We start from the raw sequence: 16,773 nt of genomic DNA, 5'->3' as shown, positions 1-16,773 counted from the left end.
TGGTAGGGTGTCCAAAAAATTTTGAGTCATTACTGTCTCCTCTACTTTTGGTATTTGCGGCGGAGTGTCCGGGAGGGGAAGTCTGCTCAAAGCATCTGCATGTGCTACTCGCGTTCCCGGTCTGTGCTCCAGAACGTATCTATATGCCGCTAGTAGCAACGCCCAGCGTTGGATTCTAGCTGATGCAATCGGGGGTATTTACTTGTCTTCTTTTAATAACCCTAATAACGGCTTATGGTCTGTCACTATGGTGAATTTCCGCCCGTACAGATACTGGTGAAATTTTTTTACTGCGAATATCACCGCAAGTCCTTCCTTCTCGATTTGGGCGTACTTCCTCTCAGCCATCGCCAAGGTCCTCGAAGCATAGGCTATTGGCCGTTCTTCCCCATTCCTTCCTCTATGGGCTAAGACGGCTCCTACCCCATAGTGGGATGCATCACAAGTGACCACCAACTCCTTCCTTGGTCATAATGCTCTAGGACATTTTCGGATGACAGCTGTTCCGTAATGTCCCTAAATGCTCGGTTTTGGCGGGTGGACCATTTCCATTCTTGCCCCTTTTTCAGTAGCTGGTGAAGGGGTTCTAGGATGGACGCCCTATTTTCAATAAATTTTCCATAATAGGTTACCAACCCTAGAAATGATCGTAACTCCTGGACCGTGGTGGGAGCTGGGGCTTCTTTTATTGCCCTTACTCGGTCTTCTAATGGGTGTAAGCCTGACTCGTCTACTTTATATCCCAGGTATGTCGGGCCAGAAAAACAAATTTTTCCCTTTTTAGCCGTACGCCTGCCTTTGCGAAACGCCTGAGCACTTCCTCCAGGTTCCTTAAGTGTTCCCTGTTTGTCCTACCCCTGATTAAGACATCGTCCAAATAAATCGCCACCTGCGGTAGTCCCTGCAGAATATTTTCCATTGTACGCTGGAATATAGCGCAGGCTGATGGCACTCCGAAAGGTAGCCTAATATAATGAAAAAGGCCCTTCAGGGTGTTGATCGTAGCGAACCTCTGGGAGCCCTTGTCCAGTTTTAACTGCAGGTAGGCGTGGCTCATGTCCAGTTTCGTGAACAAAAGCCCACCTGCCAATTTGGCATATAGGTCGTCTATTTTCGGGATTGGGTATTTGTCCAGCAGTGCGTATTTGTTTACTGTCTGTTTGAAATCTCCACAGAGACGTATCGAGCCGTCTGGCTTCAAAATTGGTACCACCGGCGCTGACCATTCCGAGAACTGTACTGGTCTGATAATGCCGTTGCGCCGTAACCTTTCTATTTCGTCATCTACTTTCTTCCTTAATGCAAAAGTAACCGGCCTGGCCTTACAAAATTTCGGAAGGGCTTCTGGGTCCACGTGCAAAGTTGCTTTGGCGCCCATGATTTCCCCCAAACCTTCCTGGAAGACCTCCGGGTATTTTTGGAGTACTCCACTCAACTGCCCGCTTCCACTCTGGAAAATTTTCATCCAATCTAATTTTAGGTCTTTCAGCCAGTTCTGTCCAATTAAGCTCTGTCCGGAGCCCTCTACTATCGTCAGCCGTAATCTAAGCAATTGTTTCTCATATTCCACGGGTACATGAGTCGTGCCTAGAACTTCCAGGGGTTCCCCCGTGTAGGTTTTATGTTTCGTCAATGTTTTTGTTAGGGTTAGTGGCTGGAGTCCATCTTTGATTTTTCTAAATGCTGCCACTCCCATTACTGATACGGCCGCACCCGTGTCTATTTCCATTATTGTCGGCCTCCCGTTCACCCGTGGGGTAATCCTAATGGGTTCTGCTTTCTTCGTTGCAATATTATATAATTGTTCCACTTCGGGGGAGGATGGGGCGTCTAGGTTGTGTACTTCCCTGCGTCCCCACCTGCTATTCCTCTTTTGCCACCTCCTTTTAGGGTTTCTGTCGTTGTTACCGCACTCTGTCTGGTGCCAGAAACGGTCCTTCTCTGTTGGGGGAGCCTCAGCCGGTACTTCCCTCTGTCTCCAGTTATTCCTGGCAGACTTGGGGGCAGTTCTGGGGTTTTCCTTTTTCCCTCTATTCCTCAGGTTTTTCCTGAGGGCGGCTATCTGGCAGCAGGACCCATTGTGGTAGTCCTTCTCACAGGTATCTACCTCCATTGGCGTGCCCTGTAGTTCCTGCGCCCCACTTGCTGCCTTTTCTAGGGACAGTGCGAGCTGTAACGCCTGCCTGCAGTCTAGCTCCGTTTCCGCCAACAGGCATTTCTGTATTGTGAGGTCGTTTATACCACACACTAAACAGTCCTGAAGCATTTCATTTAGCGTCGGGCCGAACTCACATTTTTCCGCCAGCTTTCTCAGGCGGGTCAAGAAATTTGTGACTGACTCCCTGTCTTCCCGCTTCGCTGTGTAGAATCTGTACCTACGCAAAATGAGGGGTGGTTTTGGGTCGTAGTGCTCTTTCACCAATTCCATTACTTCTTGGAAAGTTTTCGTGTCCGGTGCATCGGGATAAGTCAGACTACGTATAATGGCGAAAGCTGAGGGTCCGCACGCCGACAGCAGGATAAGCCGTCTCCTTTCGTCCGTCAGTATATCATTTGCCCGGAAGAAGTAACACATTCTCTCCACATACTGGGACCAGTCCTCAATAGCCGGGTCGAATGCCTCTAACCTTCCAAAAAACGGCATTTTTAAAATGGCAAGGATTACCCTCCGAGTGTGGCAGCTGGTCTCCGCAAAATTCTTAGTTTACCTCGTCGCCACTGTAGTAATCCACGGGAGGCAGGAGTTCCGTCACCACACCAATATTTATTTACAATCACGATATTACAGGAGCTACTACAAACAGTGCTGCTAGCAGTCCAGTCAATTTAAGACTGGCTCACAAAGCCTACGCAGGTGCTTATATGGGCCCCCTCAATGAGCTATCATTGAGGGAGCTCATACTCCAATTGGCCAACCAATAAAGCCAATTGGAGTTCATTACACCAGCCTTATAAGTACTGAGACTACAGAAGCAGGGTTGAGGCTGGGTATTCTGCATTGAGTCACTCGCCCTCGACTCCCCAAGCCCTTCCCATATTTACAAAGCACAGATCAGTGACTGGATGGGTGCAACTCCAACAACACTCGAAGCTCGACCTGATCCCAAACAAAGCAGCCCACTTAACTGGCACCTCAACTGCCACTTTAAGAATTCGCCCTCTCCGCCATCAGCACATAGGCTGCTGTGTGCCCCCTGTACTCGATTCACTGCAGCCGATGGCCAGGAGGGTTTCTTTGCCGGCATTGTTCAAACCTGTCATTTCTACCACCTAGAACAACAAAGGCAGCAGTTGGATGGGAACACCATTGCCCGCCAGTTCCCCTCCAGGTTGCACCCCATTTTGAGTCGACGTCCCCAAGCACCCTCATTTGCAGCAGTGGATTGTACCTACGTGAAGGCAGATCCAGAGGGCAGGGTGGCAAATGCTGGCCGGACCAACAATGTTCACATTTCGTGAATTGATTTTTTAAAATAAATCGTTCTCAATTTCACTGCGAGGGTCCAATTTAAATATGTTAATGAAGCGGGCAACTCGACACATCAAACCCCTCACAGTAAAATGCAACAGGAACCGTGCAGAGTGAATTTTCTCATCGCTAACTCCTCACAGACCCTCACTCACCCAGGTGGGGTCAATATTTGCAGTGTATGTATTTTTGATCCAGTCATCAGCTACTTTAATGTAATAGTGGTCTAAGAATCTGCTGCAAGGTTTTTAGTACACTGGGCCGAAAGCACTCAGCTCGATTTTCACATCGAAATTTGCAATTCTTTGGGCCACTGAATAGGTAATATTTCCATATCAAGACCTGATGGCTTGCATACAAAAAAGCCATGTCAATCATCTTATTTACATATAGTTTGTGTCTGTTCCTCACTGCCCAAGATAACATTATAAAGTATTTCATCGGAGACGCTCCATTTTCCTGCAGATTAATGTCATGAGTTTATAGGTCGATTTTCATCTGCTCTCGAGAAAATCTGATCTCCGCACTTTCACAGCTTGCAAAATACGCACCCAACCCATCTTCAACCTTCCAAAGGATTTTCATCTTTTCTCACAAATAGGCCTGGCGGTGTATTTTGCAAGCTACGATGGAATGTGTGACGGTGTGGGTATGGGGGTGGGCCGGTTAAAAGGCCCGCCTCGTTTGTCACCACAGCAGCGCAGCTCTCAACATCGTTTCAAGGCCCTCTAAACCTCCCTGCCCTCCCATCACGCACAACCCACACAACCCACACAACCTCACATTACCCAATGCTATATCATGCTCCTTGGATTCCTTCATGCCATCCCAATGATACAAAATGTTCCCACCTGCCATTTCATGCGGATCTATTCAGCCTACCCAAGGCCGAATGGGAAAAACCCTCCCACACTGTACTTCAATGCAAATTTCACCTGGAAAAATGGATGGGAGTCTTTGGACGTGACAAACAAGTACCTGCTCTCAATCCCAACCCAACAGCTGTCTGATCTCAACCTTCCAAGGGAAGGGTGGTCGGCCCTTAACAGGTTCTGGACGGGCCATGGCTCCTGCTCGCCCAACCTTTACAGATGGGGAATTAGTACCAGCCCCTTAACTGCCTATGGGTGAGAGAGAAAACTGTGCCCCACATCATATGAGAATGTCCAGTCCACAAACTCAGCGCAGGCCTATCCGCATTTAACACAGCAGGACTAGAAGAAAGTGTATGACTTTAGAGACTTTGCATTTGCCAAATAAATAAAATCCCAATGCCACCAAACTATCCACTGCCCTTCAAGTCCCATAACCCACCCATACCATCCTTATTCACCCAAGCCACCCATTTCCACCGCACATTTCCCATGCCAACTCACATACCTCCATGCTACACCATGACACCACAATACTCCCTCGCCATGTGTCCTCATTCACTCAGTATTCATTGCACACAGGTCTCAGAGTCATGCAATAGCAAAGGGGATATTTTTTAATAATTGTAAAGCCATTAAACATTTAAGAAAATAAGAACCCCCTCAATTCAAGCTCATTAACATTGATAGTGGACCAAAAAGCACAAGGAAAAAATTGTTCTAATCATTTAAGTGTTCATTAGGTTTACAAGCAGACATCAAAATCATGTCTTTAAATAGTTCTTGGATCAATAAGACCACCTGTTTAGCTGACACCTTTGAAGCCCAGTCAAGCATTCATTTTTAAAATAAATTTAGAGTACCCAATTATATTTTTTACTATTAAGGGGCAATTTAGCATGGCCAATCCACCTACCCAACACATCTTTTGAGTTGTGGGGGTGAAACCCACGCAGACACAGGGAGAATGTGCAAAATCCACATGGACAGTGATCCAGGGCCGGGATTCGAACCCGGGTCCTCAGTGCCTTAGGCAGCAGTGCTAATCACTGTGCCACGTGCCGCCCTCAGTCAAGTATTCATAATGAACCAGCTGTCAAAACGAAAACTTCCAGCTCCACTGCCAACAGATATGCATTCCCATTTAAGTATTCAAAATCATGAATGGTTTTGATACAGTATATAAGGGACAACAGTTTCCAGTGTCAGAGTGCTTGTCAATAAATAGAGGGGTATCAGGTACAGACAATTTGTTCGACTTCCAGAAGCAGTTTTTTATACACAGCCAAACCTGCCAGTCCAATTAAAGCTGAGCACAAAGGCATGACAGTAAAGGGCATCTATTTTACACATCTTAATATATTATGGTTTAATATATTGTGGTACTTTCTCCATTGGAAAAATATTGTAATGCGTGTGAACACTTGGCCAATGTTAGGGTCAATTTACTCTTGCAAAACAGATCTCTGTGATGAATCATGGCTTTTCACTACCTAAAAATGACATTTGAAGGTGTCAAAACACTTTAGACATGCTTTTTGAAATATTTCCAACTACTCAGCAGGCTTTCCATTTTCTTCACGTGCTCTCAACCCACGTGCTCTTAATGGGCTTCCCATATTCACATACATTTTAAAATAGGGAATACAGCTTCAGCGGGTGCCATTTTGTGCACTTGGTATTCCTGACTTGCAAGAAGACCAGAGAAAAATGATATGGGATTGGGAATGGGGAGAAAAGTCAACTTTCCTCCAAAAAAGAACTAAGGGTGGCACAGTGGTTAGCAGTGTTGCCTCACGGCACCAGATACCCGGGTTCCGTTTTGACCTTGAGTTACTGTCTGTGTGGAGTTTGCACATTCTCCCAATGCATGCATGGGTTTCCCCCGGGTGCTCCGGTTTCCTCCCGCAAGTCCCGAAAGATGTGCAGGTTAGGTGGGGTTATGGGGATAGGCCAGGGGAGTGGGCCAAAGTTGGTTACTCTTTCAGTGGGCCGGTGCAGACATAATGGGCTGAATGGCCTCCTGCACTATAGGGATAATATTAATTGTATGGCCCTGTCACGGTGGGGATTGGTCTGGAAAATGCAGTGAGCCAAACCAACTCCATTGACTTCAGTGGGACTGGAAGAGCCCCTCTGAGAGGGGCTGTAATATTCTGCCTTAAGTATGGCCATTGGGCAGCACGGTAGCATAGTGGTTAGCGCAATTGCTTCACAGCTCCAGGGTCCCAGGTTCGATTCCCGACTGGGTCACTGTCTGTTCGGAGTCTGCACGTCCTCCCCGTGTGTGCGTGGGTTTCCTCCGGGTGCTCCGGTTTCCTCCCACAGTCCAAAGATGTGCGGGTTAGGTGGATTGGCCATGCTAAATTGCCCTTAGTGTCCAAAAAGGTTAGGTGTGGGTTGCGGGGACAGGGTAGATACGTGGGCTTGAGTGGGTTGCTCTTTGTAAGGGCCGGTGCAGAATCGATGGGCCGAATGTCCTCCTTCTGCACTGTAAATTCTATGATTCTATGAAAATGTGCCCCGACACTCGGACAAATATTCAACCTATAAGTGCTGCATGTGGGGCCTCGGATAATGTTCCTTTCATTGCAGGTATTTACCCCACATGCACTTGCGTAGAATCTCAATATGCACAAGCATAATATGTGAAAGAAAGCCCCATGCTTTGGGCTGCCAAAGGAATGACTATCTGTATCTGATTTGTTGTGCAGACAGGAAAGTTCTCCAGCAACACTGAAACTGTCTCGAGTGAGAGCCAGCTGCAGGGATTGCAGTCTGCAGAAGAGGCAGCTGAACATGAAAACATGAAAGCTGTACTGAAAACCTCGGTACCATGTGGCGAAGTCACCACCGCTGTGCCAGGTGTGCGGACCCGAACAAGAGCCAACCGAGGTAAAGGGGCCCACCCTTTGGCTGCCCACTCGTCTCGTGCCAGTCTTACATTGCATTTGCAACACAGTAAAAGGCCATTCAGCCCAACAGGTCCATTCTAGTCCACTGGCGATCTTCCTCCCACTCTTCGCCTAACATCTTGCTGAGCTTTTCCTGGTGTTATCAGGTCTTTTTTTTTTTAGAGTTCAAGATAGGGAAGGGACTAACCTGGTGATGGACTAGCCAAGCACCATCCTCATTGTGAAATGAGCCAGCTTTTTGTATTGCTCTACGAAGCAAAGTACCTCAAGCTGATCCAAATGCAAAAGTCTTCATTCTTAAATCTTATTGCAGTTGCAATTGTATAACCTTCCTTCCACACAAGTCATTCAATGAAAAGGGAAGCCAGCACAGAAAGAGACACGAAAGAGCACTCTGGGTGACTGGCATCCCCTCTGTTGCCTGCCCATGTTCTTCTCTGTGACCTCTCCCTAAAAGAATAACGCTATGCCCATACTATCTGAAATATGTAGTGTGCAGCACCTATAAAAATAGATAATACAATGTGTGTTCTGTGTCATTAATGACAGTGAACTGGCTGACTGCCTCTCAGTGTCTGGAGATTCTTGGATGTCAGCCTAAGGAACAATGGGACGCCAAATTGTCTGCCCTGCTAGATTGAATCCGTTTGTATCCAATTTACTAATTGAATTTTGTGCAGTTCTGGATAGTTAGAGCTTGGGGAAAGAATACAATGATACTTGGTCAGCACCTATATCCACTAGCTTATTTGGACTGAGTGGAACCAGGGTTAAAAAAATCAGCATCTGGCAACCCAATCCAATTCTCATCTGTTCAATTTTTAGTGCCCCAAACAAGCCACCAAGGTGAAATGTTGGGGCAAGTGGGGTTGCGAATTACCATTCAAAAGTTGCAGCCTGATGACATTCGATCGGAGACAGGAGCAAATCCTTTTGGTGCTTCTTGTAGATCATGAGGCCTTCAGCCACTAGCCCCAAGCCCTGCATTCCCAGCCCGATCACTGCTTGAGGCTGCCCACTAGCCCAGTTGCAAGCCCAAATCTCGGCCTCTCATCTTCCCCTACTGTTAGGAGTTTGCCCCCAAATTATTCAAGAGTGTCGGGTACTCCACCCACACAGGGCTCCTTTCTTTCTCCTTTCCTGGTCTCCCTGTTAATATCGGGGAAGTCCAGTCGGCATTATTAAATTTAGCCACAGAGCCCCAAATCCTAAATCTCTAACTGTGCCACCTGGTTGTGCTCCCTCCAGGCCGTGTTGGGTCATGGACTGCAGGCAATGATGATTCTCCGAATGCCACAGATGATGCTGCAGATGAAATAATGGATCGGATTGTGAAGTCTGCAACACAAGTGCCAAATCAGCGAGCCGTGCCGAGAGAGAGGAAGAGGTCGCGTGCAAACAGGAAGTCTTGTAAGTACCTTGATTTCACAGTCTGCCGAGTGTGTGTTACTGGGCTATGAATACCAAAAGCTCTGAGGAAATATCACAATCCTGATATGCTGACTGGAAGTTATATTCCCTCCACACTCGCTGCCTGGCCTGCTGGGTGTCTCCAGCATTTTTTGTTTTTCTTCCAGATTTCCATCCCCTGTGTTATTTTGCTTTATTTTTAAATATTTTTTTTTCCCCTCATTTCCACCCCTAACCCATTTGGTTGACTCATTTTTCTGCCCATGTTAATGAACCTGCGGAACGATGTGTAAATAGAAGTTAAGAAGTTTTTTTCCCCACATCACAGACTTCAGCTTCTGACTCATTCTCAGTGCAGTTGTGAATCATTCATTAAAAACCATATGGTTTTGGTTGAACACCTTGTGTTAGTGAATCCTAGCACCTTAAAGCACAGAAGGGGGCCATTCAGTCCATCGTTCCTGTGTCGGCCCTTTTGACAGCTATCCAGTTATTCCCAACCTGCTGCTTTTTCCCCATTATTCGGCAATTTTTCCCCCTTGAAGTGCTTGTCTGCTTTTTCAAAAGTTATTGAATCCTCTTCCGCCATACATTCAGGTAATGCATTCCATATAATCATAACCTGCAGTGTGTAAAAAAAAAATACATCAATCATTTCACCTCTGGCTCTCTTGCCAATTACTTTAGATCTTCTGTCTTGTTGTCACTCTTCAGACCTGGGAACAGTTTTTCCTTGCATGCTTATCGAACCCATGTGTGATTTTGAATGCTGCTATTAAATCTAAGTGATGGACTAATTCCAGCTTCTTTAGTCGAATGGAAGTCCCTCAGCCCCGATAGTATGTACAATAAATTTCCTCTGCCCCCTCTCTGAGGCTCTGACACTCTTTATAAAATGGGGTGTCCAAAATTGTGAACAAAGATTCCAGCTTAGCCCTAACTAGTATTTCTAAACGTTTGCCAAACTTCTTCAACCTTGTACTCTTTGGGGATAATTTCAACCCTTAAAACACAGATGGGTTGGGGATCAGGTGTGATGAAAGAATTTAGAATTTGCGTCACCCATTTAAATATATAAAGACGCTGGGGGAGCTACATTCTTGTGGGTTTAACTGTAGCTGCCCAGGTTTTTCGGGATTCAGGAAACCCAGCAGCTCCAGGGCAACCAAGGGCAGCTTCAGAAGAAAGATGAGTGTCTTTACAGCACTGCTTGTGGGCCAAGACCTTCTCCCTAGACCTTCTTCCCTGCTGTTGAATCTAATATCTCCCACTCCACCACATCCTGTACGATCCCTTTCCCATGTTCCTACTAATGCAGCATCAGGGTCCTCAGCTGCACCTGCAGTTGCAACCTGCGCTAGAGTGCTCACTGTCTGACGGGGAGACAAGCCTGTGAAGTAGGTTGGCTTACCGACGGGGGTCCTGCAGGGAAACAAGATCATACTTTGTAGTTAAAATTGCACAACGTGCATGGATACCCAACGAACCAAAACTCCTCCCCATCTCTTACAAAACCTGCCTCTGTCCAGATCAGGGCTTATAACTCTATTTATAAAATCAAGGGTCCAGTTTGCTTTTTAATCACCTTATCATCTTGTCCTGCCAGTTTCAAAGATGTCGATGTAAATAAGTCCCAGTCTCTTTGTTCCTGTGCCTCTTTAACTTTCTGGAATTTAGTTTATATTGCTTCTCTTCATTCCAAAATGCATCACTTTTACACCTCTGTGTAAAGAGTCAAGTCATTAGCCCATCTGTTGGTCTTCCTGATATCTGCTACTATCATCCTCACTCTTAATTACTGAAATTATGCCCTGTTTCTTCAAGCCCAGGTTATTAGTTTATATCATTGTTGGAGGGAAGAAAATCATCAAAGTCTGTTCTCGACCGCGTGGTGTTGGTAAAACCACGTTTAATTCGGAAAAACTGTGTGCACACAGGGGAGATAGATTCTGCGACCATCCTGTAGCTTGCAAAAGCCAGCTCTGCCTGTCCTCAGAATTACATGCATATATATTTAGAGTTTATCGGAGTCACGAGCAGGTATTGACGTCACTGAATCATTCGGAACAATACGAAGTGATCAGTATGCATATTTTCTGGTCCCCGTAATGGGAAAACAATTAAAGAATACAATGTTTCCTTACAACCTCATGGGTTTGTGCTGCACATATTTACCTTCCAGAAGAGGTGCAAATGTGTTGGACAATGGATCCCTTAGACTTAATGGGGCCCCCTGTGTTTCCCTTTTCATATTCAAATGCTCTGTGAGATGATTAAATCACTTCCAATGTGGGTGACTGTAACCCGTTGCTTGCTGGTTTTCCCTTGGTATATGTTTAACCCCTTGTCTGCTGGTTTGCCCTTGACCTGTGCTATTACAATACTCTGAGACATCTTTATTATACCAATCCTGACACTGTTAGTTGAATGGCGTGTCGAGGAGGTGAGAGTAACTGACCTTGACATGAAGGTGGCTTTTGACTGAGTGTAGCATCAAGGGGCCCTGGCAAAACTGAAGCCAATGGGAATGGACACACACACACACACACACACACACACACACACACACACACACACACACCCTCCACTGGTTGGCATCTTACCTGGCATCAAGGAATGTACACATTTCAGGAATTCCTCCCCCTAACCCCCCTTGTCATTGATGTTCTACACAAAAAAAAAGAAAATGTGTCTGGTATTAAATGTTAGCATCATGTTGATTAACTTTCCTACTGTGTCAGCTTGTAACAAATTGTTAACCAACTTTGAGTCATTTTTATGCCTTGCCTGCTGAATTCTCAGATATATAAGCCTGTCACATGGGTATGTGTGCAAACCCTTGACCAGGTGTTCACCTTGCCTGGTACACATGTATGCCGATGTACTTTGGCTGACAGTGACTTCTGCCTTTCTAAGCTGAGCTGTTAGGTGGAACTCCATCGAAAGAGAGGCAAGAAATCACACAATCAAATCATTCTGCAAATGGAGCTTTATTTACTGCCTCAATGAGATAGTCAATAGGTAGAACAGAACTTGAGTATTCCTGAAAGAAATTGACTTTTTTTGACGAAGCTTTTCATCGTGCACTCAGCAGAGGATTCACAAGAACACAATGTAAGGGAAATCAATTGCATGAGATGAGAATGCTGACTGGTTGGTAACTGGAGTCATTGGTAGAGTTTTTGCCATGGGACATACCAGTTGATGGTGACTAACCATTCACTGCCATGTAGTGTTTGAAATGTAAACTAGTCTAGGCTGCTTGACTCTGGTTAAGTTGTTGCCTTCAGCTGAAACAGGCGCAATCTGTGTACATGTTCTTTCTGTCTGCACAGAGCAGGGCTCTGTATCAACCTATCCAGCTTCCAGTACACACAAATGTGCCACACTGCGAGCCCAACTGACAATCTTAAATTGTTTTATTTGGATACTTCTTAGTGCACTGAGCTTATTTAGCAGATGTTATCTAATCGTGGAATCACATCAAATATTACACAATGGGCGCGATTCTCTGCTCCCCACGCCGGGTGGGAGAATCGCGGGAGGGCCGGGCGAATCACGCCACGCCACCCTGGCACCCCCAGCGATTCTCCCACCCACCCCAAAATGCCCGGGGGGGGGGGGGGGGGGGGGGGGAGAATAGGGGGTGAGGAGCAGCCTCCGACGCCGGAGTGAAACACTCCGGGTTTCACTCCGGCGTCGGCACTCAGTCTCCCTTTGGGAGAATCGCGCCCTGTGTGTTTTGAGTTTTATAGGTTACAGTTACGGTCTGTCCTTGCTTGTTGCAAATAGTGGGGAGGGGGGGGGGGGGGGGGACATGCTGTTTGATATGAGTCTTTGAGACATACAGCATAAACACTGTCCCAAACTCCAAACAGAGTGGGAATCCCATAGGCCTTAAAATTCTACTGGGCTTCAATCTGTTAGGAGGAGTGCAGGGAGGTGAACAAGTGGTGAAAATTAAGGACAACTGGGGGGAAGAGCTAGTAGGGGAGATAAACTGGAGAGAATGGAGTGAGGCACTACAAAGGGTAAATGCGACACCCTTGTGCACAAGATTGAGCTTGACACAGTTCAAGGTGGTACACAGAGTACACATTTTCAGGGAGTGACAGATGAGTGTGAGAAGTGTGGGTGAGGACCAGCGAATCATGTTTAAAAGTCCTGGGGCTGCAAAAAGTTGGGGAGGATTTTGGGCGGGTGTGTTTGCGGCGCTAACGCGGATAGTGGGGGAGGAGGTGGAGCCGGACCCATTGATGGCGATATTTGGGATATCTGAGAAGCCGGAGCTGATGGACGGGAGGAGGGCCGATGCTGCGGTCTTTGCCTCTCTGCCCATGAAGAATTCTGCTGGAGTGGTGGCCAGCAATGCCACTGGGGGTGGCAGCTTGTCTGGGGCACTTGCATGTCTTTCTTGGGTTAGAAACGTTCAAGTGCAAATGAAGGGGTTCAGCAGAGGCTTCCGAGGCAAGGTGGGGGATGTTTGTAGCCATGTTTGAAGAGCTGTTTGTCATGGGGGGCTGGGGGGGAAGGGAGGAGGGGGGCTGAAAAGGGGAAAATTTGTACAAACTGTATAGTTGTGTGTTGGGGAGTTTGTTCCTTGAATTTGTTTTGTAACGTTTTATAACCATTTGGAATAAAATACATTTTTTTAAAAAAGAATATACTGGGGGGGGGTCGGGGTTACCATTGAACATAAACTAAACTTGACCAACCATGTAAATACAATGGCTACAAAAGTAGAATAGAGGCTGGGAATTCTGCATTGAGTAACTTACCTTCTACCTGCGCAAGTCTATCACTATCTTCAAGGCATGCATCAAGAATGCGATCCACTTATCTGAATGAGTGCAGGTCCAGCAACATTCAAACAGCTCAACACCATGGAGGACAGAGGGCCTCTTGATTGGCACCCCATCTACCCTCCAAGCCCCGCACCATCCTGAATTGGGACGAAATAACAGTTCCTTAACTGTGGCTGGATCAAAATTCTGAACCTCTCTTAATAACAGCACTCTGGGAGTGACCACACTGGATGGACTGCTGCTGTTCAAGAAAACAGCTCATCATCACCTTCTCCAGGGCAATTAGGGTTGAGCAAAATATTTTCCCTTATTAATGATACCCATGTCAAATGAAAGAATGGCAAAAGAAAACACGATAGCATCCTCCATTGTGTAGCGTAATCTCATCACTGGGCTAAGTGAGATAGAGTAAGAGCAGATCCATAAACTCAAAGCTGGACATCCATGAGTTGCTGTGTGACCCATCAACAGAAGCAGAATTGTATATCACCACAATCTGTCGCCATATGTTCCAGTAAATCTCTTGCTTTTCTTATCAAATGAGTGGTGATAAGAGCATAAATTCTTTAAATCTTTATTAATGTCACAAGTCAGCTTACATTAACCCTGCAATGAAGTTACTGTGAAAAGCCCCGAGTCGCCACATTCTGACACCTGTTCGGGTACACTGAGGGAGAATTCAGAATGTCCAAATTACCTAACAGCATGTCTTTCGCGACTTGTGGGAGGAAACCGGAACTTCCGGACAAAACCCACTGGGAGAACTTGCAGGCTCCACATAGACAGTGAACCAAGCCAGGAATCTAACCTGGATCCCTGGTGCTGTGAAGAAACAGTGTGCCACAATGCCACACCAAACCCGATGGTAAGTCTAGGTAAAGTTGCAATACAGAACCACATGGATGCTGAACAGTGGAAACAGCGTACTGGACACAGAGCTAAATGATCCTACAGGCAAATAGACCAAAACAAAGTTCTGTAGTCGTGCCACCTCCAGTTCCAGCGACCATGGTGGCGGGAAGTTGAGCAACAAACCGAAGGGATAGCTTGATGAACATCCCCAACTTTGATGATGGCGAGGGCAGCACGGTGGCCTAATGGTTAGCACAACCGCCTCACGGCACTGAGGTCCCAGGTTCGATCCCGGCTCTGGGTCACTGTCCGTGTGGAGTTTGCACATTCTCCCCGTGTCTGCGTGGGTTTCGCCCCCACAACCCAAAAATGTGCAGAGTAGGTGGATTGGCCACACTAAATTGCCCCTTAATTGGAAAAAATAATTGGGTAATCTAAATTTTTAAAAAAAACTTTGATGATGGCAGAGCCCGGCGTATGAGTACAAAAGACGAGCCTTTAGTCAGTGTGCTGGGAAAAGCATCTTTCTGGTGAGGTCCTATGAACATAGATGCCAGCTTTCAGCCAAATCAATTCACTGCACGTGACACCAAGAAATGGCTAGTACAGTAGGACTAGAAAATGTGACGAATGGAGGATTTTAGGAATATTGGGTTCTAAATGTTGGAACAATTTAAGGGTTAAAAGCCTAGGGTTATCGCATGTCTGACTGCAGTGGTCATGTTTTTGAAAAGGATTTTGTTTTGTAATGGACTGGGAACTTATAGGACCAGAAGGTGAAATTGATCAAAGGAGTGTGGTTTTCAGACTGGGTTAAGCACTTTGATTTGACTGGGGAAGTTCCTGAGGACTGCAGTCTGCAGAGTTAATTTGTTTTCCAGCTTGGGGAGATGATGTCATTGCTGGGTTGATCCAAGGAATGCAGAGGTTCAGTTTTTAGAGAAAGCTTTGGAGAGAGGAGTTGAAGTCAACTCTGTCTGACATGCAGTCCACAATTTTCTCACAGGATAGTTAGCACAAGAGTAATACTATTTAAAGGAGAGACGTCTTGTCTGAGGACAAGGAAAAAGCTGAAACATGTCAGGTGAACCATCCTTTTGAAGATATGCAGCCAGAGTCTGAAGGATTTTAACAAGAACCAAAGTTGTTCTGCAGAGCAAGTATTACTCTCTGCCATGCTGATGTTAAGAAAGATTGAGAGCTGTATGTGTCGTGATGGAAAATTGAGTAGTAGTGTCAAGGGATAATTGATTTATTTTTCTTTATTTTTGTTCATACCTTTTCCAATTATGGGACAATTTAGCGTGGCCAATCCACCTACCCTGTACATCTTTGGGTTGTGGGGTGAGACCCACGCAGACACTAGGAGAATATGCAAACTCCACAGGGACAGTGACCCAGGACCAGGATCGAATCTGAGTCCTTGGCGCCCTGAGAGAGCAGCGCCAACTACTGCACCACCTGCCGCCCTCTTAAGGGGCAATAATCTATTTCTGGTGTGAAGTTAAAGAGTTTAAGATTGTATTTATGATACAGTTTTGTTTTAAAACAAACTCCTTATTTCTTTATGAAATCACTCGTGGACTGAATCATTCCTTCCACACAGTCTTACAAATAAAAAAATATTGGGGACTCGGTCCAGTATCCTAGCCATTGTTGGGGTCTGGTCTGGGATTGTGATAAAAAGTAGACCAGGGTTGCAGTTGCTTTTTAACCTCTTGTATTCATGGAAGGGGATAGACACAACATAATCTGCCTCCTTTCAACTCGTATCATGTCCACAGTTGGGGATATAACTCTCAGGAGATGGTTTCTGCTGAGATGGTAATCAGCCTCCATCCTCTCAGCTACAACAAGAGATTACAATTCAGCTTTTGCATTGCTGCTCCTTGTTTTGCAGAGCATCTCTTACTTTGAAGTGACTGTCTGAAATATGTGTGACATCCGTTCTCTCAGGATTAGCTGGGGTTAAGTGTAATCCACATAGGAATTGCAGAAAATGGTTACCTTACAGTCTTAGCCAGGTTTTGCTTCTGCCCTTTTTAAAAAAAAAAAAACACCTGTTTACTTCAGTTCAATATGTCCATAAATAATTTGGGAGTGCGATCCATTGTCAAGACACTGCTCACATGTTCTTTGACACTCAACACTGCTTCACCAATGCAAATCTGTTGTTCAATAAACTGCAGTTATTGCCTCATTGTTAATGAGGTTAGGGAAGTTGGGTGGAGTATTTCATTTTCTCTTTTGTTCACATGTCGGTTTGTACAAGTCTAGGTTGTTGGTTTGTAGACGTATGGTTTGCATTGTTCTCAATTTGTCAGCCGCGTCCCTTAACTGCTTCAAATTGAGAGAACAGCTCTCTAAATATCTGCTGTGAGGAAAGCTCTGCTTCCAGTTCTGTAAATAGCAGAGTTCCTTCGGACATGAAGGAAAGGTGTTTACAATAA

The 16,773-nt window shown here is 45.8% G+C and overlaps 1 protein-coding gene across 19 annotated transcripts in view; it reads left to right on the top strand.

Moving 5' to 3' along the window:
- fhod3b (formin homology 2 domain containing 3b) overlaps positions 1-16,773 on the top strand; it is a 678,530-nt gene that overhangs the window by 654,993 nt on the left and 6,764 nt on the right. For all 19 annotated transcript variants that reach the window (XM_038796751.1, XM_038796753.1, XM_038796754.1 and 16 more), the window contains 2 exons: positions 7,056-7,236; positions 8,505-8,666. In XM_038796751.1, the coding sequence (XP_038652679.1) occupies positions 7,056-7,236; positions 8,505-8,666 (343 nt within the window). The remainder of the gene's footprint in view (positions 1-7,055; positions 7,237-8,504; positions 8,667-16,773) is intronic.

The sequence above is a fragment of the Scyliorhinus canicula genome, chromosome 5 (assembly GCF_902713615.1).
Source record: "Scyliorhinus canicula chromosome 5, sScyCan1.1, whole genome shotgun sequence".
Lineage (NCBI taxonomy): Eukaryota > Metazoa > Chordata > Chondrichthyes > Carcharhiniformes > Scyliorhinidae > Scyliorhinus > Scyliorhinus canicula.
This window is presented reverse-complemented; position numbering and strand designations above follow the sequence as displayed.